Source organism: Dendrobates tinctorius, unplaced genomic scaffold (assembly GCF_039654945.1).
Source record: "Dendrobates tinctorius isolate UK_male_01 unplaced genomic scaffold, ASM3965494v1 ptg000116l, whole genome shotgun sequence".
NCBI classification, from domain to species: domain Eukaryota; kingdom Metazoa; phylum Chordata; class Amphibia; order Anura; family Dendrobatidae; genus Dendrobates; species Dendrobates tinctorius.
In genome coordinates this window covers 7104009-7125612 of record NW_027361784.1, presented here as the reverse complement: position 1 = coordinate 7125612, position 21604 = coordinate 7104009, and the positions used below count along the sequence as shown (strand labels likewise).

The window sequence follows — 21604 nt, the reverse complement described above, 5'->3', positions numbered from 1 at the left end:
CTGCTTTTTGGCTGCAGCGGTCATGCTGACAGGGCACATCACCAGTGCAGCCCATCACTGAACATGCACTACAACACCACAGCCAATCAATAAACTTGCACGATACTGCTTCGGCCAATCATTGAGCTCAGTAGCTCTGCTCATGTATACTGCATATGTCGCTGAGCTCAGCGAATAGCTGCAGCTATGATGTACGCAATATACAGATAATGACCTGCTCTGGGTATTAGTGTCAGCACCACAGCTGTATTTCTGTTGTTGCTCTGTGCCTGTGATTGATGTGTATATCACCAGAATATCAGGGTTTTTAATAGGAGCTATATAATGGCATATGCTACAACGATATCTCAGGGCGCTGACATCTATATTACTGCAAGGTTTAGTTAAATAAAACCCCAAACCCAGAGCATTTGCTCAGATCAGTATCCTTGAAAACTGTCCACTATTCCAGGAATCTGCACAGAGGCTTTCCGTGTTTATCAGGTCACCCAGACATTTCTACCACACAATGACATGAGAACATTAAGTATTACACATCCATTGTGTGCAGAACATTAAGATACAATGGCAGAGTCCTCCGCTACGCCTGATGGCCGCTCTGACCATCAGTAGTCACCAAGCTTGAAGGAGACATCGCTTATAATGTCCTAATAGACAACGTTTAAAGGGGTTTTCAGAAAACTCCTGTCTCCTCCAGGCATCCATCCTGAGTCTCAGCCGCTGGTCCTGGTGTCTGATATAGTCTTCAGCGTTGACGTCACAGTAATTTGTTGAGCGCGCTCGCCACTCGAGTGAGCATCGGGATACTTGTTTACGCATTGAGTACCGCTGCTGCTCCAGCGCCATTCTCGAGTTCCCAACACGATACTCAAATATGTACCCGAGCACCCCAATGCTCACTCAAGTAGCGAGCACGCTCGCTCATCACTAGTCACGCCAACAGCGCTGCAGCCAATCAGTGAGCTCAGCAGCTCTTAGCGTCTCATGCAGTCAACTGAAGCAGAGATAAGTTCAGTGACTGGTAGCAGGGCTGCCGCCATCAGTACTGCAGACAAGAACAGACGTCAGGAGCAGCGAGGAGGACTCTGTGCTGGACTCGGGGAGATTGGGCAAAGCATATATATATATATATATATATATATATATATATATATATATATATATATATATATATATATATATATATATATATATATATATTATTTTTTTTATTTTTTTTTAAACTACAGCTGGGGGACACTGGCTTTCAATGAAACTTAAAAACCCCTTTAAATAAACATCTTCATAAGATGAACTGATCGCGCTGTCATTTATATGGCCAGATTTAAGAATGCTGGACCGTATCAGGTTTGGGACGTGTAATAGCTGCAATCTTGAGTACCGCCAAGCCATGAAGTGGACGAAAGGGACACCTTAAAAGACAGATATGAAAAACGCAGCTAGATACCTCTCATGGGGAACAGCAAACCAGTACTCCAGCTTGTCCCTTTGTGCGTACTGCTGCATGGAGGCGCTGGCTTGGGACACAAAGGTTTTCCTCATTGGTTTCCCGACTCTCAGGCATAAATACCTGTGAGATCTGTTCCTCCGCTTTTCTTTGGCAATAGCTGAACATACACCTGTAGGAAACACATTTTAAACCATTTTATAAGCTTGTGATTCTACTTTAGAGACTCCTTGCAGATGTTATCCGTTGTCAGATCTGAGCCCAGAGGCAGCATATTGCATTTTTTTCCCCTGCACAGCAGCACCCCATTCCCCTGATAAAACTGCAGCACCTCCCTATTTATAAGGGTTGTCAATCACTGCTCACTTCTACATTATTTGGCATCGGCATATACCTGTCAAAAAGACTTGGGCACAAACAGAATAATGAAGAGGACAGGTGCACAACAAACTGCTGATTAGGTCTTAGTAAGCATGTGCAGACCTGAAGTCATTTGCCTCGGGCCTACCCATGAAGTGAGTACCAGCAGTCCCAATAATGCTCCCCTATAGAGTGCGCATGTTGGAAACCACTCCTGAGTAGTGATGAGCGAGCGTGCCTGGCTAAGGTGTCAGAGCATGATCGTGTCCTAATATCTCCGGCGTGCTCGAATACTATGCTCGAATTGATGCAACTGCATGTCTCGCAGATGTTCAATAGGCAATCTCTGCATGTGTTGCGGCTGTCGAACAGCCACGAGATATGCAGCCCATGAGGACGCGTGCATAGTATTCGAGCACGCCGAAGATACTCCGCTAGGACACGAGCATGCTTAGATAACACCTTATCCAAGCACGCTCGCTCATCAATATTCCTGAGCTCTGTGATTACACGGAGGCCGTCACCACTAAACTCAAATTAAACCATTTAGTCCCTATTAAAAGGAAAAAAAAAAAAAAAGTACCTGCAGTACAAATTTCACTAGCTTTTATATAAAGTCAAACTATTTTATTACATACAGCAGGTGAAATAAGTATTGCCCATGTCACCAGTTTCTCACCATGTCGGTAACAAAATATCCAATTATGTGTAATAATTAGAAATTACACAGGGAAAAAAAGTATTGAACACATGAAGAAAGAGGTACAGAAAGCCATGGAAAGTCATGATACCATCTGAAATAAGTACGGTAATTAAAAAGCAATCCTGCCACTTAGTGAAAAGTAATAGCCTTCAGAAAGGCGTCTTATTGCCAAGATGCCACACAAAAAACATCTTATGATGGGTAAAACCAGCGAGTTGTCTCAAGACCTTCTCAACCTTATTGTTGCAAGACATACTGATGGCATTGGTTACAGAAGAATTTCTAAGCTACTGAAGAGGTTCCAGTAAGCACTGTTGGCACCATAATTCAGAAGCGGTAAGAACATAATTTCATGATAGACAACGAACAGGAGTTCACCGCAAGATTTCAGACAGAAGAGTGAAAAGAATCAGAAGAGTTGTCCAAGAACCAAGGACCACCTGTGGAGAGCTCCAGAAAGATCTGGAAATCAGCAGGTACAAATTGTTTCAAAGAAAACAAGTAATGGACTCATCCTCCATGAACTGTATGCACACTCACCACGCAAGACCCACTGCTGAACAAAATGCATGTTCAAGAACGTTTTCAGTTTGCTTCAATAACATTAAGACAAGCCTATGAAATACTAGGAAAAAGTAGTCTGTTCAGATGAGCCCAAAATTGTACTCTTTGGATGCCAGAATGCACTGCATACCACCCCCAAAACACCATATCAACAGCGAAGTTTGGAGTGGGAACATCATGGTGTGGGGTCCTTTCAGCATATGGCACTGGCATATGATTTAAGGAAGGATAAATGGACAAATGTACAGAAACATTCTTGATAAAAATCTGCCTCCATCTACCAGGAATATGAAACAAGGGTGGACATTTCAGCAAGACAATGCTCCCAAATACACAGCCAATGAAACCCTCAACTGGGTTTAGAGAAAGAAATTAAAGTTGCTAGAATGGCCGAGCTAATCACCTGATCTAAATCCAACAGAAAATTTATAGAAGGAACTAAAGCTCAGGGTTCATAGAAGGAGCCCATGGAACCTTCAGGATGTTAAGGGCGTTTGTGTGTAAGAATGTGACAAAAATAACACCTAAGCAATGCCTGCAACTAGTTTCTCCATACAGGAGATGTCTTGAAGACATCATCAACAAAGGCTTTTGTACAATGTATTAAATTTTAGTAGGCGTGTTCAATACTTTTTTCCTATGTAATTTCTCATTATTACACAATTTATGGGCATATATGGTTTGAATTCTTTGCCCATTTGGATTGGATGGGTCGTTACCAACATATCGTGAGAATTTCGTGTCAATGGCAGCTTGAGAAATATATTTACTTAGAAAATTATTGATGGGTTCACTTATTTCATCTGCTGTATGTAAATGAGGGGTCCTCAATGCAGCGTCGGTGTGGCCAAAGGATCAGAGCACCATTCCACCCCTCAATTACAATCCTCTGCAGCTCCTCTTAGGTTGATTGATGGCACTGGTTTTGCAGTGCTGCCTGAATGGAATCCTCAGATCCTGAACACAGACACTGTAGAAGCCGAAAGCACACACTGTGTGCAAGTATGGGCACAAGCATGTCTGCCTCTCCATCCTGTAGCAGCCACTGTGTGATCCTATGTGCAAGAAGAGGCCACAGCAGACAGAAGAGCTGAAAGAGAATGTGCCAAGCTCTTGGAGCGTCAGTGTGCAGGGTCTAGGGATTCAGTGTAGGCAGCAGTCCAAAATGAGAGCTGTCAATGATCAAAAGGGGAGCTGCAGAGGATCGTAATTGAGGGGTCATGAATGGTACACGGAGTCCTTAGCCATGCCAAGGGTCCACCAAGGGGACACCTCATTTACAAATTTTATAAAACATTTTGATGTAAAATTACATTAGTGAAGTCTGTACTACAGGTATGATTTTTATAAGAATGTACAAGTCGTTTCATCCAAGTTTTGGGGAGACAAACTCCCTTTAAGATTTCAGCTTTCATATAGCAGCGACATCCTGAATCACGCATTAAATATGCACATTTGCGATTTTCTTACATAAATAGGTTTAACCTTGATCCTGAGGTTGATATGTATGGCAAAAAGACTGCTGTTCATATCTTACCTAACTCTGGGCGTACAGAACTGGAAGCCATTGTGTGCTAGTCTGTACAAGGACTAAGCGGCAGACATGTAACGAGCACGGATCAGGAATCTACAAACATGCAAAACGGCAGCGATCCACAGTCTGCTCACATTGTATACCTTTGCAAATACAGTCTATGAGGGCAACATCTTTAACATTGTTCTTTTAGTGTAAATGCATCTTTACTCTGACAAGTCCGGCTCTGCCACCTCTATAACCAGTTTACTTGCTGTAACGCATAGGACATGGGGTAAACCTGTAATCATCCCCAAGTCACTTTGATTACGAAGGAATATATTAGATATCAAGTCTAAATTTTTTTTTTTTTTTAATCTCTGCTCCAGCTGAAAGGATGTGTCAGGCTGTACGACTAGGACGAGAGGGTAAGACCATCAAGTAATGTTAACCCCTTCACTCCCAGAGTTTTTTTCGATTTTTCGCTCCCCTTCTTCCCAGAGCCATAACTTTTCTTTTTTCTGTCAATATGGCCATGTGAGGGCTTATTTTTTGCGGGAAGAGTTGTACTTTTAAACGACACCATTGGTTTTACCATGTCGTGTACGCAAAAACAGAAAAATTCCAAGTGCCGTGAATTTGCAAAAAAAAGTGCAATTCCATACTTGTTTTTTTTGCTAGGTTCACTAGTTGCTAAATCTAACCTGCCATCATGATTCTCCAGGTCATTACGAGTTCATAGTGAAAAATGAGGATGAATGAACTCATGGAGATCAAAATCCAACACTGCGGAGATACCATCACATGTTTCTCAACGCCGTGACTCTAGAGCAATGCCCCCATCCCTTATGGGAAATATGTAAAACATGCAAAACACAAGCCGCGGAGACACCATCACATGTTTCTCAACGCAAGCAATGACTAGCCAGGTCTTTCCCCGAGAAGGAACAACCACGGGAAGGGCAGACTCCAATAAAGGAACCCACCTATGCCAAAACATGGTATCCATCCACAGACAGCTGTTTCGGGGTATTGCCCCTCATCAGTGTGGAGTAGGAAACTGGCCAGTGGCATAGGTGGTTTCCTTCATTGGAGACTGCCCTTCCCGTGGTTGTTCCTTCCCGGGGAAAGACCTGGCTAGTCATTGCTTACATTGAGAAACATGTGATGGTGTCTCCACGGCTTGTATTATGAGTTCATAGACACCAAACATGCCTATGCTCTTTTTTTTTTATCTAAGTGGTGAAAAAAATTCCAAAGTTTGCTAAAAAAAAAAAAAAAAAAAAAAAAAAAAAAAAAAGCGCAATGTTGAGAGACCCATAGCATCTCTATTTTTCGTGATCTGGGGTTGGGTGAAGGCTTATTTTTTGAATGCCGGGCTGACGTTTTTAATAACACGTGTGCAGATACGTTCTTTTGATCGCCCGTAATTGCATTTTAATGCAATGTCAAGGCGACCAAAAAAAACGTAATTCTGGCGTTTTTAGTTTTTTTTCCCGCTACGCCGTTTAGCGATTGGGTTAATGCTTTTTTTTTTTTTTTTTATTGATAGATCGGGAGATTCTGAACGCGGCAATACCTAATATGAGTATATATGGGATTTTTTTTATTGTTTTATTTTGATTGGGGCGAAGGGGGGGTGATTTGAACTTTTAGGGTTTATTTTTTTTTTTATTTTTAAACTTTTTTTTTTTTTTTTACTTTTGGCATGCTTCAATAGCCTCCACAGGAGGCTTGAAGCATGCAATACTCGATCGGCTCTGCTACATATGGGCGATGAGTAGATCGCCCATATGTAGCAAATTTACTCCTGTGCTTTCAGCGCCGACCACCGGGTGGCGCTGAAAGCCATCTGCCTGGAACAACCATAGGTGTCTCTATGAGACCTCTGGTTGTCCAGGCAACATGACGCCGACCCCCGATCACGTGACGGGGTCGGCAATGAGCTCATTTTCGGCCCGACTGCTGGAAATGCTATGTATATGCCAGCTGTCAGATTTGACAGCAAGATTTAACTAGTTAATAGGCGCGGGTGGACGACGATTCCGCTCACGCCTATTGCGGGCACATGTCAGCTGTTCATAACAGCTGACATGTTGCCTCTTTGAGGTGGGCTCACCGCCGGAGCCCACCTCAAAGCAAGGGACCTTACCGATGACGTACTATTCCGTCATTGGTAAGGAAGGGGTTAATGACCCCCAAAATGATTAGATAAAGCATCAGCCAAGCGATCGTTCAGCCGGCAGCCATCTCTCCAGACTTTACCGCACACCGGAAAACTGACGGGGACAGGACCATCATAGGTCAAAATGAATAATTCCCAATTCTCACCAGCAAAATTTTCTTCAAAGATTCTCATCTTAATGCATCAGCTATAAAGAATAAATGAAGAGGAAAAGGTCACCCGAATGACAATACAACCGATTTGTATATTTCCATGATGCAACCAACATGGAAATAAACGTAATGATCAGCATTTGTCTCTCTTAATCAGGCAGGCTACTAAAGGAGCGTTCTACATATATTACAGTAGTCTGCAGGCAGAGTTTGGTGTTACGGTTCAGCTTTATTTATGTGAACGGGGCAAAGCTGTAGCACCGGACACGTGTACAAAAGGGATGCAATTGCTTTTTATGATAATTTCATACGGTCGTGTGACTGCGATTTATAGTCTCACAAAGGCTGGAGAGCAGAGTTTGGGGGAACTCTGCTCTGGAGCACGTGCGGGCTTGTTGCAGCAGACCTCCGCTCTGGCTGAAAAGGTTTTTTTTTTTTTAATAGGGCCTATGAATCAGGATTGTAAAAAAGGGGTTAAAAAAAAAAAAAAAAAAACAACACCAATCCTACCTTCCGTACTGACAAAGAAAAATAGGGGAATGCGGAGGTGAATCCTAATCGATCACAAAGCTTTGCAGCGTTACTATCAACACACACATTTGTAAGATTTCCATCCTTTTGAAAAATACACTGCTCAAAAAAATAAAATAAAGGGAACACTAAAATACCACATCCTAGATATCCCTGAATGAAATATTCCAGTTGCAAATATTTATTCATTACATAGTGGAATGTGATGACAACAATAAAGCATAAAAATGATCAATGTAAGTCAAAATTAATATCCCATGGGGGCCTGGATATGGAATGATGCTCAAAATCACAGTGGAAAATCAAATTACAGGCTGATCCAACTTCAGTGGAAATGCCTTAAGACAAGAAAATGATGCTCAGTAGTGTGTGTGTGTGTGGCCTGTATGACCTCACTACAACACTTCCTGATGGATCTCCTCCCAGAACTGGATTAAAGCATCAGTCAACTCCTTGACAGGTCTGTGGTGCAACATTAGAGTCAGTAACGAGCGGTCGTAGAGGAGCGCTGGAGGATAGGAGCAATGAGAAAATGGACAACGGTCTTAGGAGAGCAGGAAAGAGACTCAGACGAGAGATGGGGTTAAGCACTACGCGTTTCGACGGAGTATCCTCCGTCGAAACGCGTAGTGGTTAACCCCATCACTCGTCTGAGTCTCTTTCCTGCGCTCCTAAGACCGTTTTCCAATTTTCTCATTGTAGTGCAACGTGGCAGTGGTGGATGGAACGATACATGATGTCCCAGATGTGCTCATTTGGATTCAGGTCTGGGGAATGGGCGGGCCAATCCATAGCATCAATGCTTTCATCACACAGGAACTGCTGACAATTCAGCCACATGAGGCCTAGCATTGTGATGTAGCTGAAGGAACCCAGGGCCCAGTCCACCTGTATATGATTTCACAATGGGTCTGAGGATCTCATCCCGGTATCTAATGGCAGTCAGGGTCCCTCGGCTAGCACATGGAGGGCTGTGCGGCCCTCCAAAGAAATGCCTCCCCACACCATTACTGACCCACTGCTAAACCTGTCACACTGGAGAATGCTGCAAGCAGCAGAACGTTCTCCAGACTGTCACATGTGCTCAGTGTGAACCTGCTCTCATCCATGAAGAGCACTGGGCACCAATGTCCATTCTGCCAATCTTCGTGTCTCTGGCAAATGCCAATCACCCTGCACAGTGTTGGTCTGTAAGCACAACACACTTGTGGATGTCGGAATCTCATACCATCCTAATGGAGTCTGTTTCTGACAGTTTGAGCAGACACGTGGATGTTAGTGGCCTGCTGGAGGTCATCTTGCAGGGCTCTGGTAATGCTCCTCCTTACACAATGGAGGAGGTAGAAGTCCTACTGCTGGGTTGTTGCTCCCCCCTCCCCCCAACATCTCCTGGTATCTGCTCCATGCTCTGGAAACTGTCCTGACAGACACAGCTACCTTTCTTGCCACAGATCACATTGATGTGCCATCGTCGATGAGCTGCACTAACTTAACTTCTGTGGGTTGTAGACACCACCTCATGCTACTGCACAGTACCTCTAGGAGTGAGAGCAACGATAAAACACAAAAGCAAGCAAAACAGCTTAAAAGGATAAGAGAAATGGTCTGTGGTCACTCCCCCACAGAACCACTCCTTTATAGAGGTTGTCTTGCTAATTGCTCATCATTTCGACTTGTCGTCTGTTCCATTTGCACAATAGCAGAAGAAATTGATTCACAAATAGTGTTGCTTCATAACTGGAGAGGTTGATTTCACAGAAGTGTGATTGACTTAGAGTTGCATTGTGCTGTTTAGGTGTTCCTTTTTATGAGGAGTGCATACATACATTTTTCATAGCCTTAAACACAAGAGTAGGAAGTTTTGCAAGAGGACAGAAATCTTTCCTAACTGGGCAAGACGATGAGAAGCAGAGGAGGACTAGAGACTGCTAGTCCAGTTCCCATGACACGGCTTGCACTCAGGATATACAGCCTTTAGAAAGGTTGGACTTAGGATTAATGATACAGACCCCTTCGGCGCCCTGAAACAGCGATGTGCGCCTTCAGGATCTAGATTTCTGGGCCATTGCAATAGAAACTTCCAGTTACACCTTACTAAGAGTGCAGAAATTGTGCAGAGGAAACCAGGGGTTAGCTTCCTAATGACAGGAGTGAAACTCTGCATTATTCAAGTTGGCCCACGACAATGAATTAGGAGCATCTTACAACCGTAGCGATCCTCGGCAGAAATCAGGGCCTGGAGTACACATTTGGCGCAACTATTGACGAATTAGATGTGTAAGTTGTTACATGCACCGTCCCAATTCTGCTTACTTTTACTGGTCTAGATGGTTATAAAAACTCAAATTTGGCTTCATTTCAAATAGTTTTTTTGCAAAAATTCTGATGAAAACCCTTTTGACGCATCAGGTGACCTTTATATTTTCGTCCTACTGTTGATAGTGTAAAGGGGAGAGGCTCCTGCTGCAGTCGGCAGTCTGTAGATAAGAAGCCTATAAAGAGCACCAGCTCACAATATATAGCAAGTTTACTACAATTTACATGTTACAATCATTTTAAGTTTTGTTTGAACAATCAATTAGGCGATCAATCGCTCCCTTCTCCCTCATGAACCACACTATCTTTGCGCTTGGTGTTCATTTAAAAAAAAGCAACTCATCATGAGAGCTTTCCCTATATAAATAAAGCCAGGATGGTACAGTATTTGTTAACACAACCTTTAGCAAATCCACAATTTGAGAAGCAGGGAGATCATGTTATATCGTCAGCCGCTGTGATGTAGTCATCTGGGCGGAGACAAAGCGCTGAATAGTCATGGCTGTCCCTAGCGCCTGGACCGTCCCCACATCCGTGATTAATGTACCACTTGGTGTGGGAGTGGGCGGAACGCCACGGGGTTCACAGAGATTCTCCTGACCCAAACTCGACAACTTCATGAGGCTGTTGTGTCCCGAACAGGAGATTTCAGCCCATACATACACCTAAAAATCATTTATTGACCACATAACAAGTGTGGCGCTTGCTTACTGGACTGTTCTACACGGTGACAAACAATGATAAGAGACAGAACGATGACTAACACAATCACCTGGCCCCGTAGGACGGCACATTAATTCATTTTCGGCAGCACATCCTTCTGTGCAAGTGTACAAATGACCCGATAAATTAGTGTTGTGCTCAATCATTTGATCCCCAGCATGTTTATATTGATGGAAAAATCAGGAACAAAAATATATATGATCGCTCGTTTGCAGATTATCTCCGCTCAAGACGACTGGGACACAGCGGGCTCATGGCAACAGTATTACATCTGTTAAATTGAGGTTTTGAACAGGGAAAACCAAATGAACAGAAGATATTTACACATATTGTACCGCAATGCCATTAGGTAAAATAAGAAAACCTCCGACAAGTTCCATTTAAGTTCTCAGTTTAAGACCCCTATTCTTTCGATGCAAAATCATTTACAAAGGGGGTGGGAGGTGAACAAAACAGTAGGGGTATCAAGACTAATTCTTTTATTTTTGGTCCCCATCCAGAAAAATAAAACCATAAATGTTTGATTGGTGATGAGACTCCAATCAGCCAGGAGATTAGGATATTAATGGTATTGTAAGGTCCATATATCACAGTCAGAGTACCGACCACTATATCCATGGACTGGGCACATGCTCCAGACCCAAAAATGATAGCCTCATTAAATTCTGGTAAGGAGATCTGTGGCCAGTCCCTACTCAGACCAGGATACGGTGAATGTCAGAAATTGGTGGTGAAAAACCCTTTTTGGGAATATTACATTTTCAAACCGCTGCACCTGAAAGCAAATAATTTTGGGGCCAAATGTTTTGATACCGTGGATTCAGGGATGCATTTCTTTTTGCCCACTAATCATTACCTTCTACAGCAGATTCTGTGCTGCCCACCTTCGGCTGGGCCTCTTTGTGCGTCGAGTGCTGCAAGTCTTCTCTTTGTTGCTTGGCCTGTTGCATAGTCAGATTCTTCCACAGTTTGCGGAGTTCCTCCACTTCTGTTTCGGATTCACCAGATGCCTGATGCACAGACAGGTCTGGGTTTGTGGCATTGGTCCCATGCTCGGACACATCTTCTTGACTCTCAATACTTTGGTCCTTGGCTGTATGCTCACCCTCTAGCGTCTGCTCGCCATCTTTGCACCCAACGTGCCGGCTTTCCTGGCTGCTTTGTACTGCAGAAGATTCCGCCTCGTTTTTCTCCAAGTCTTCACCTACCTTTCGAGAAGATTCACTCTTTTCTACATCGTTGGCGTTGCTAACAAATCCGCTATCATTGGCAGAAGGGTCAGCGCTGTCCTTGGAATCAGGTACAGCATCTGTGGAGTCCAAGATACTTGTTGAGCCACTTTCTAGTGTGTGATTTATTGTCTTTACAGATTCGGAGGACGCTCCTGAAGACTTGTCTTGCCGCAGTTCGTCGGAGGAGTGCAGCTCCTCGCGTATTGGAGAAAGCTCGGATTCGGTGAACACATCCTCCGAAAGAGACTCCTCTGTGCTGCGAGGCGCCGTGCTGGCACTGTCATTTCCTGTATCCCACATTTTTCTGTCTAGTTCATGTGCATTACCTTGTGAAGACTTGTTAAGGTGGCAGAGATCCCGCATATATGACAGCTGCTCTATGTCTCTGAAAAAGGAAAAAAAAAAAAAAATGGCTTTCGTCAGAAATTATGTATAAAAAAAAAAAAAAAAAAAAAAAAAAAAAAAGACAAAATGAACACAAACACAAAAGTTAAAGTCAACCCTCCAGTTCATGGGGTTCCAGGTAACACTGTTCTGTTTACACCATCATATCCTTCCTGGACCATGGGGTCGTTTAAAACAAAAAGGATCTGACAATCATCCGTTAAAAAAAAAAAAAAATTCTTGCATTCCCCGCTTGATCGTTCAATTTTTCAATGGCCAGAGGGGAGAAAGTTGCTGCCGGAGACCTCTGGTGACAACTTACTTGCCCTCAAAAACAGAAGAATCGGATGTCAGACCCCCAACAATCTGGTGATCAATACTGTATGCCCAGACAACCCTAAGGGTGTGTGTACACGTTGCCGATTCTGCTGCGGAATTTTCCGCGTGTATATGTCTAAATCCGCAGGTCAAAAGACCTGTGGTTTATCTGCGGATTTGAAATGCGGTTTTCCCCTGCGGTTTGACACCTGTCATGGAGCAGGTGCCAAACCGCTGCAGAATCCACACAAAGAAGTGACATGCTGTGGATTTAAAACTAGGGCTGTGGAGTCGGAGTCGGTGCTCATTTTGGTGGAGTCGGAGTTGGTATAAAATGGACCGACTCAGACTCCTAAAATATATAATAAATTGGGTACAGTAATTCAATGCAGGATGTGCTGAATATTTTTTCATAGGAATTTGGGAAAGTTATGAAATGTCCTATAAATGGCTGTTATATTCCTGATCTAAGGCTACACTCACACACAGCGTTTTTCCTGCGTTTTTTGAGGATAGGTTTTTCAGCTGCAAAAGCCGATCAGCGTTTTAGAAACTCCATCACCTGAAAGATTTTTGAGCTCATAGATAATGTTTTCAATAGCAAAAGCAGATTAGAAATCTGCTCTATCCATTTATCCATATCTGTCTATCCATATCGTATCTGTACCAAAAAGAATGAATACCGGGTAGTACACAGACTAACATTCATTTTTTTTTAGCACCAGTCAGGTACACCTCATAGCTGCCCAAAAGGACGCCCAGGACAGGCATTGCTCGTCTTCAGTAACACATCAACATCAACTGATAGTTGGAATAAATAGACTGCATTCATCACCACCACATCTTCTTAAGGTGCAGGCTTTATTTTCAAGTGTAGGGGTGTGCAGTATGAGGTTCTGCCCCCCCAGGTTTGATCCTGGCTACGCCCATGGTGTGAATGCAGCCTGAGGATTTAGGCTTTGTCTTAGCTGAGATGTCATAGTGTGTGTATATATATATATATATATATATATATATATATATATATACATACATACATACATACACATACACACACACAGTACAGACCAAAAGTTTGGACACACCTCATTCAAAGAGTTTTCTTTATTTTCATTACTATGAAAATTGTAGATTCACTCTGAAGTAATCAAAACTATGAATTAACAATTGTGGAATTATATAGTTAACAAAAAAGTGTGAAACAACTGAAAATACTGTATGTCTTATATTCTAGATTCTTCAAAGTAGCCACCTTTTGCTTGATTACTGCTTTGCACACTCTTGGCATTCTCTTGATGAGATTCAAGAGGTAGTCACCGGAAATGGTTTTCACTTCACAGGTATGCCCTGTCAGGTTTAATAAGTGGGATTTCTTGCCTTATAAATGGGGTTGGGACGATCAGTTGTGTTGTGCAGAAGTCTGGTGGATACACAGGTGATAGTCCTACTGAATAGACTGTTAGAATTTGTATTATGGCAAGAAAAAAGCAGCTGAGTAAAGTAAAACGAGTGGCCATCATTACTTTAAGAAATGAAGGTCTGTCAGTCCGAAAAATTGGGAAAACTTTGAAAGTGTCCCGAAGTGCAGTGGCAAAAACCATCAAGCGCTACAAAGAAACTGGCTCACTTGAGGACCGCCCCAGGAAAGGAAGACCAAGAGTCACCTCTGCTGCGGAGGATAAGTTCATCCGAGTCACCAGCCTCCGAAATCACAGGTTAACAGCAGCTCAGATTAGAGACCAGGTCAATGCCACACAGAGTTCTAGCAGCAGACATCTCTACAACAACTGTTGAGAGGAGATGCTGTGCAGCAGGCCTTCATGGTAAAATAGCTGCTAGGAAACCACTGCTAAGGACAGGCAACAAGCAGAAGAGACTTGTTTGGGCTAAAGAACACAAGGAATGGACATTAGACCAGTGGAAATCTGTGCTTTGGTCTGATGAGTCCAAGTTTCTGATCTTCGGTTCCAACCATGTCTTTGTGCGACGCAGAAAAGGTGAACGGATGGACTCTACATGCCGGGTTCCCACCGTGAAGCATGGAGGAGGAGGTGTGATGGTGCTTTGCTGGTGACACTGTTCAGGATTTATTCAAAATTGAAGGCATACTGAACCAGCATGACTACCACAGCATCTTGCATGCTATGCCATCCGGTTTGCGTTTAGTTGGACCATCATTTATTTTTCAACAGGACAATGACCCCAAACACACCTCCAGGCTGTGTAAGGGCTATTTGACCAAGAAGGAGAGTGATGGGGTGCTACGCCAGATGACCTGGCCTCCACAGTCACCAGACCTGAACCCAATCGAGATGGTTTGGGGTGAGCTGGACCGCAGAGTGAAGGTAAAAGAGCCAACAAGTGCTAAGCATCTCGGGAACTCCTTCAAGACTGTTGGAAGACCATTTCCGGTGATTACCTCTTGAAGCTCATCAAGAGAATGCCAAGAGAGTGCAAAGCAGTAATCAAAGCAAAAGGTGGCTACTTTGAAGAACCTAGAATATAAGACATATTTTCAGTTGTTTCACACTTTTTTGTTAATTATATAATTCCACATGTGCTAATTCATAGTTTTGATGCCTTCAGAGTGAATCTACAATTTTCATAGTCATGAAATAAAAGAAAACTTTTTGAATGAGAAGGTGTGTCCAACCTTTTGGTCTGTACTGTATATATGTAATCGATATTACATAGTGTATTACATATTTACAATTTATTAGTGTTCTAAAGCTGTATTCCAATATATATTCTGTTCCATCTAAATATCTTGATTATTGGATCATAAAAATGATTAAATGTCTGATGTTCACATTGTACTACAATAAATTTTTCACTTAAATATAAGCAGTATATGTGGGAGTCGGAGTCGTGGAGTCGGAGTTGGAGTCGGTGTAAGGGAAATTGAGGAGTCAGAGTCGCAGGTTTGGCTTACAGACTCCACAGCCCTGTACCGCGGAAAATTCCGCACCATGTGCACTGCGGTTTTCATTTTCCATTGCTTTTAATGGTACAGCAGAAACTGCTGCGGATCCACAGGACCAAATCCGCTGCGGATCCGCAGCAGAATCAGAATCCGCAACGTGTGCACACACCCTTAAGGTATCATGGAGATTTCCTTCTACCAAGGAAGCCATGGCTGTACTATTAATCTGGAGCGTGCCGCACAGATCTATGACCAGGCACACTGCCATCACTTGCTCCATTCAGGATCCAGTTTTCCTTCCTCCAGACACAACGTAATGATCTACTTATAACGAAGCTCATGCGGAGGACACCATTCTCTCCAAGATCACCTGTCCGTAAAAATGTAGCGGAGCCCAACTGATTATACAGCTATTTGAGGTGCACAGTGACAACAGATTATGGCTTCCCATTTATTAAGTTAGTGAAAGGTATTTAAGCAGAAGACTATCACCACTGTGCGATACTGATCAGGGCATCTCTCTGACATTGGTTTTACAAGACAGTAAAACAAGTAGTAAGACTCGTCTACAGATCCCGGAACTATAACAGGAACCAGAATGCTCCTTTTTGCAACACTACGTGCATAATTCTAGGATATCACCGCGTAAACCTTTATGGAGCCCACACATAATTGAATGAGAAAAACAAAGCAATTTCTTAATATATACTTATTAAGCAAATATGCTCCTGTTGAAGACAGGGGGGGGGGGGATACAGCTAAGATCACACAGCCAATGAAAAATCCTGATCTGTGTCTGAACCACCAGTAGCATTAGGACGCTGTACAAGGATGAAAGACGTCCAAACCTGACCATTTCGGTGGGACCGGATGACCAGCTAACACGTCTGGGGGCATCCTGAATCTCCCTTAACAGCTGGAGTTTCAACACCCAATCCTTATGTTTTCAGGAGATATAAGTCACCTCCAAAGGTGTCAGACTACTACTGTGAGCCGAAAGCTCATGTGTAGGAGGAAATCAGGAGACGGCCTGCCAAACAAAGTCGCTTCTGTGTAAGGCCGTCTTCAGGCTCTGGACTTTCTTACATACTGGGATATTTTACCACTTGCTGATAGCCAGGACCTCAGACGACCTTACCAACTGCTTGCCGCGAGATGTCAGCCATCTCTCCTGAGGTCATACACATGAATGCTTGGCCTCATGTATTCTATGTGCAGACAACAATGTCGGCGACCTGCTCCGTGTGAGCTCAGCTATTAGCTGCAGATCTGTTGACGTGACGTCGGCACTGCAGACATTAAGACACGTGCAGCAGAGGTGGAGACTTGGCGCAGGACCCCGGGAGGGTGATAAAAGCAGGTTTTTTTGCTCTTTAAAAACACTCACTCCAGCTACTGTAGAGGGGTCTTCTAAAACATTAATAGCCACGTGCACGCAGCGTCTTTTAGATGGTGGCGCAGTTACCAGGTCTTCCCAGGAAAAGCCGCTTCAGGAAAACATGGGCTGTAGTTTTCCTAAAGCGGTCTTGTAGATACTCTTGCGGCGGTTATGCTGCAGAGGTATTTCACTGTCAAGTATATGGAGCGGGTGGCATTCTAGCAGAAGCCGCCTGAGGAACAAGAATGCCACTTTTTTTTTTTTTTTTTTAATCCATACAGGCTTTTCCGAACCCTGAAGCTGTTATATTACAGAACATGTGCACATGTCATTTTTACATTGCTGTGCATTATGTTGTTCTTACGATGCACATTTACAGCGCTTTTTTGGGCAGATTCCGACTGATAATGCCGTGTGCATGTAACCTAGAGGAGTTTTCCTATCCAACATTGAAACGGGTATTTCCATCTCAATATATAATTAAATAATAAGAAACAACAAAAATGACCTTCAATTAAAAATGTAGTATAGTTCTTCCAATAAGCCATGTGCAGGGCATTGCAGTAGCTTAGGTACCGTGGTTACATCATCTAACAGCTAAGCTACTTCAATGGCCTATACATGGTCTAAGCAACATAGCTATCAAAAGAACTATACTACATTTCTAATTGAAGGTATTTGTCGTTATTACACCTTACTAAATTTTGGGATAGGATGTTTTCCCTTTTGGAATACCCCATACCCCTTTAATAAGATAAATCATCACTTCACAATTGATGTAGGGCTGATTCAGCACCTCATCCTCTTCACCATCTTTCTTTGCACAGCAGGGCTACCTCTATGCACTGCAGAATACCACTGATCCAAATTTACTTCATAAGAAAAGGGTAGCTCTTGGAGTCCCTCTCAACTAATGCTTGTGGATTTATAACTTCCTGACAGCCAGGATACAGAGTGTAAAAGTTGGACCATTCACTTCGGACACCTTTGTCACAAACATCGGGGCACCTCAGGGGTGTGTTTTGTCCCCGTTACTGTTTTCTCTCTATACGAATGATTGCATCTCTTCAGCAGACTAAGTAAAAATCTTGAAATTTGCCGATGATATGACACTGATTGGTCTCATCAGGGGAAATGCTGAAGACTTGTATCGGAGTGAGGTGAAAAGAATATGTGACTGGTGTAAAGCCAATAATCTTGTACTCAACACTAAAAAAAACTGCTGAGATGGTTGTGGATTTTAGGAAAGATCAACATGAGATACTTCCAATCTACATCCATGACGAAGTGGTTCTTAGGGTCACAGAGACCAAATTCCTTGGTGTTATCATCTCTCATGATCTTAAATGGGGGAAAAACGTGGATGCTGTTATAAGAAAAGCACAACAGAGGATGTTCTTCCTGCGTCAGCTGAAAAGATATGGTTTGTCTAAGAATCTGCTGATCTTATTCTTTAATGCTGTCATCAGATCTGTGATTTGTTCCTCTCTGATAGTCTGGTATGGGGGAGCCACTGCGCATGACAAACTCCGCTTACAAAGGACTTTCAGAACAGCAGAGAGAATTATAGGTTCCCCCCTGCCTAAAATCCAGGATCTTTATGATAAGAGTATTCGATCCCACGCATTGGAAACTTCATCCGATCCCTCTCACCCGGGACACTCCTCATTCCAACTACTCCCTTCAGGACCAGGGCTGTGGAGTCGGTAAGCCAAACCTGCGACTCCGACTCCTCAATTTCCCTTACACCGACTCCGACTCCCACACATATTGCTTATATTTAAGTGAAAAATTTATTGTAGTACAATGTGAACCTCAGACATTTAATCATTTTTATGATCCAATAATCAAGATATTTAGATAGAACAGAATATATATTGGTGTACTACCCGGTTTTCAATCTTTTTGGTACAGATACGATATGGATAGACAGATATGGATAAATGGATAGATAGACCAGATTTCTAATCTGCTTTTGCTATTGAAAACATTATCTATGAGCTCAAAAACCTTTCAGGTGATGCAGTTTTTTAAAAAGATGATCAGCTTTTGCAGCTGAAAAACGTATCCTCAAAAAATACAGGAAAAACGCTGTGTGTGAATGTAGCCTTAGGTCAGGAATATAACAGCCATTTATAGGACATTTCATAACTTTCCCAAACTCCTATGAAAAAATATTCAGCACATCCTGCATTGAATTACTGTACCCAATTTATTATATATTTTAGGAGTCGGTCCATTTTATACCGACTCCAACTCCGACTCCACCAAAATGAGCACCGACTCCGACTCAGACTCCACGACTCCGACTCCGACTCCACAGCCCTGTTCAGGACGTCGCTTCAGAGTCCCCAAATGCAGCACCAACCGCCATATGAACAGCTTCTATCCACTCTCTGTTCAACAATTAAATCGTCATGTGTAGACTATATACTGTATCTGTCTTGTTAGATGTTACTTGTTGTATCTGTTGTTATATATTATGTTGCCTCTTTGCCACAAAGAATTCCTTGTATATATGTAATATTTACTTGGCGATAATAAATTTGATTGATTTGATTGAGAATAGCGCTATCCAAATCAGTAGCCAAAGGGCTGAGGCCATTGCTGTGCGTGTAAAAATAGTCGGGGGGGGGGGGGGGGGGGGCTATACATCTCAAGAAACACTGTAGCCTGCCCACTCAGAGGACAGATCCACACTGATGATAAAGTGACGGCATTATGCTCACACATAGGAATTGTATAATACCCATTCTGTACATTGAAGGGGAATGATAAAAAAAAAAAAAAAAAATTACATGCATACACATTTTATTCCTTGCATATTTGTTTTTTTTAAATTAAAATGTGCACATTTAATAATAATTGCCAATATGAAACTTCTCTTACACAGGAATAGAATCCTTCAATTTACTATTCACTATTTCTTTGTCCATAGCCGCTGAGGTCACCTCCTCCATCGGACACATGATGCCATACTCTTCACAGCCATTCTCCTGAACCAGAGGATCCGTCTTGTGAGGATCAAACATTATATTATTTGGCGTCACCAGGAGAACACCACTAACTGTTCCCTAAATGGTGGGAAAAAAAAAATAGTTTTTTTTTTTTTTTTAAATAGCAACAAAAGTTTTAAATTCAGTGAAAAACAGGAGGAAGAACAGTGAACCAAAGAGAAAGATGTATTTATTAACCTGGAATTAAATGTTGAAAAGATTTTTTTTCTTTTTAGTTTGTTGTTGGCCATTAAACGTACTGCAGATCGGTGGTGATCTGGTCCAGGTACTGGGACTCCCACCGAGTGCTACAAATAGAGAGCTGGCGCTGCGCTCACCTCTCCCACTGCGTTTATCACCATGGAGTAACTGCTGCGCTGCCCCCTAATGACATCCTGCTCCAGGAGGGGGAATAGATGCTGCGGGGTGCAGCCCCAGGCACCTGTCGCATCACGTTTGAGACTCCCTTTCAACAATTTAGGGATTAGGAAAAGAGGGATAAATGTACGAAATTGTGTAAAAAAAGCAAATTACAAAAGTGGTTAAGGTGTAAGGACGGATAGATAGCTAGAAAGGATGTTTTAGGTCCTGGACCACCCCTTTAAAGGGTTATACACATATATAGAGAAGAGGGGGGGGGGGGGAAGTGTAAGCAATCTGGTTACACTTTTATGAGCAATCTGTGGCCCTGCTACATTATAGTGAATATATTGCTTCTGCATGGGCTGCATAACAAGGAAGGAAAGCACAGTGGCTCAGTGGTTAGCACTGCAGCCGTCTAGCGCTGGGGTCCTGGGTTATAATCCCACTAAGGACAACATCCCCAAGGAATTTGTATGTTCTCCCTGTGTTTGTGTGGGTTTCCTCCAGGTTCTCCGGTTTCCTCCCACATTCCAAAGACATACTGATAGGGAATTTAGATTGAGCTTCAAAGGGGACAGCGATGATAATGACTGTAAAGCGCTGTGGAATTAATGGCGCCATATAAGCAAAGCTTAATAAGTAAATAAATAAGGAGAGGCCTGGAGTACAACTGGTTGCTAAAAGGGTTCATATCAGATCAAAATAATCTCTATACAACAAGGTGATAATTGTGGCCTTCTATGGCCAATTTCAGAAAAGAAACAGTGCCAGCCCTGAAGCCAGGTTTTCTGTGGTATTGCAGCTAAGCTCCATTCACTGAAATTGGGCATAGTTGCAATATGAAACACATCCACGGTCAGGGAAGGCACCATTTGTAACATTTTTCAAAGCTTGGACAAACCCTTTCACCAAATGTCCTAATGTGTGTTTCACATAGGCAAACGATATATGCCTTAATGGGGAACATTCCCGGAGTCGGTAATCCACCTCTAACAACAAGTTTAGAAAAATCCAAACTATAAACTGCTCCCGTTAAGGCCAAGTTCACACTGGGCGTTTCTGCTACTTTTTTTCAGTAGCAAAAGCTGAGTGGCAGGAAAGAAGCTGCAGAAAAAAACCACAGGTTTTGCTGAGTTTTTTCATGCAATTTTTGGTGCGTTTTTTTCTTCCATTTAATTCAATGGGTGAAAATCGCTGAAAGGAGTAACATGCTCTATGTCCCAAAAAACAAGCAAAGCACAAAATACTGATGGCAAAAATACAAGGTGTCTGCATGGGGTGTCTGAAATCCCATAGACATAGCCGCTACTGTAAAAAAGGCAACTGAAAATTAGCATAAAAAAACCACAGCAAAACACCCAGTGTGAACTTAACCTTAGGGTATTGTTCACAGTTTTTGGCAAAAAAAAAAAAAAAAAAAAAAAAAAGGTTCATGCACAATAATGCTGTGTTTTTATAGTGTCAGAAAAATGAATAAGATTTCTGGAAACTCATGCTGGTTATTTCCCCCCTAATA

At 42.7% G+C, this 21604-nt stretch overlaps 1 protein-coding gene across 3 annotated transcripts in view; it reads right to left on the bottom strand.

Moving 5' to 3' along the window:
- Positions 1 to 21604, bottom strand: part of OXR1 (oxidation resistance 1) — a 559470-nt gene that overhangs the window by 53861 nt on the left and 484005 nt on the right. For all 3 annotated transcript variants that reach the window (XM_073590175.1, XM_073590176.1, XM_073590177.1), the window contains 3 exons: positions 19619 to 19803; positions 11351 to 12111; positions 1448 to 1619 (listed from right to left, as the gene is read on the bottom strand). In XM_073590175.1, coding sequence (XP_073446276.1) covers positions 1448 to 1619; positions 11351 to 12111; positions 19619 to 19803 — 1118 coding nt within the window. The remainder of the gene's footprint in view (positions 1 to 1447; positions 1620 to 11350; positions 12112 to 19618; positions 19804 to 21604) is intronic.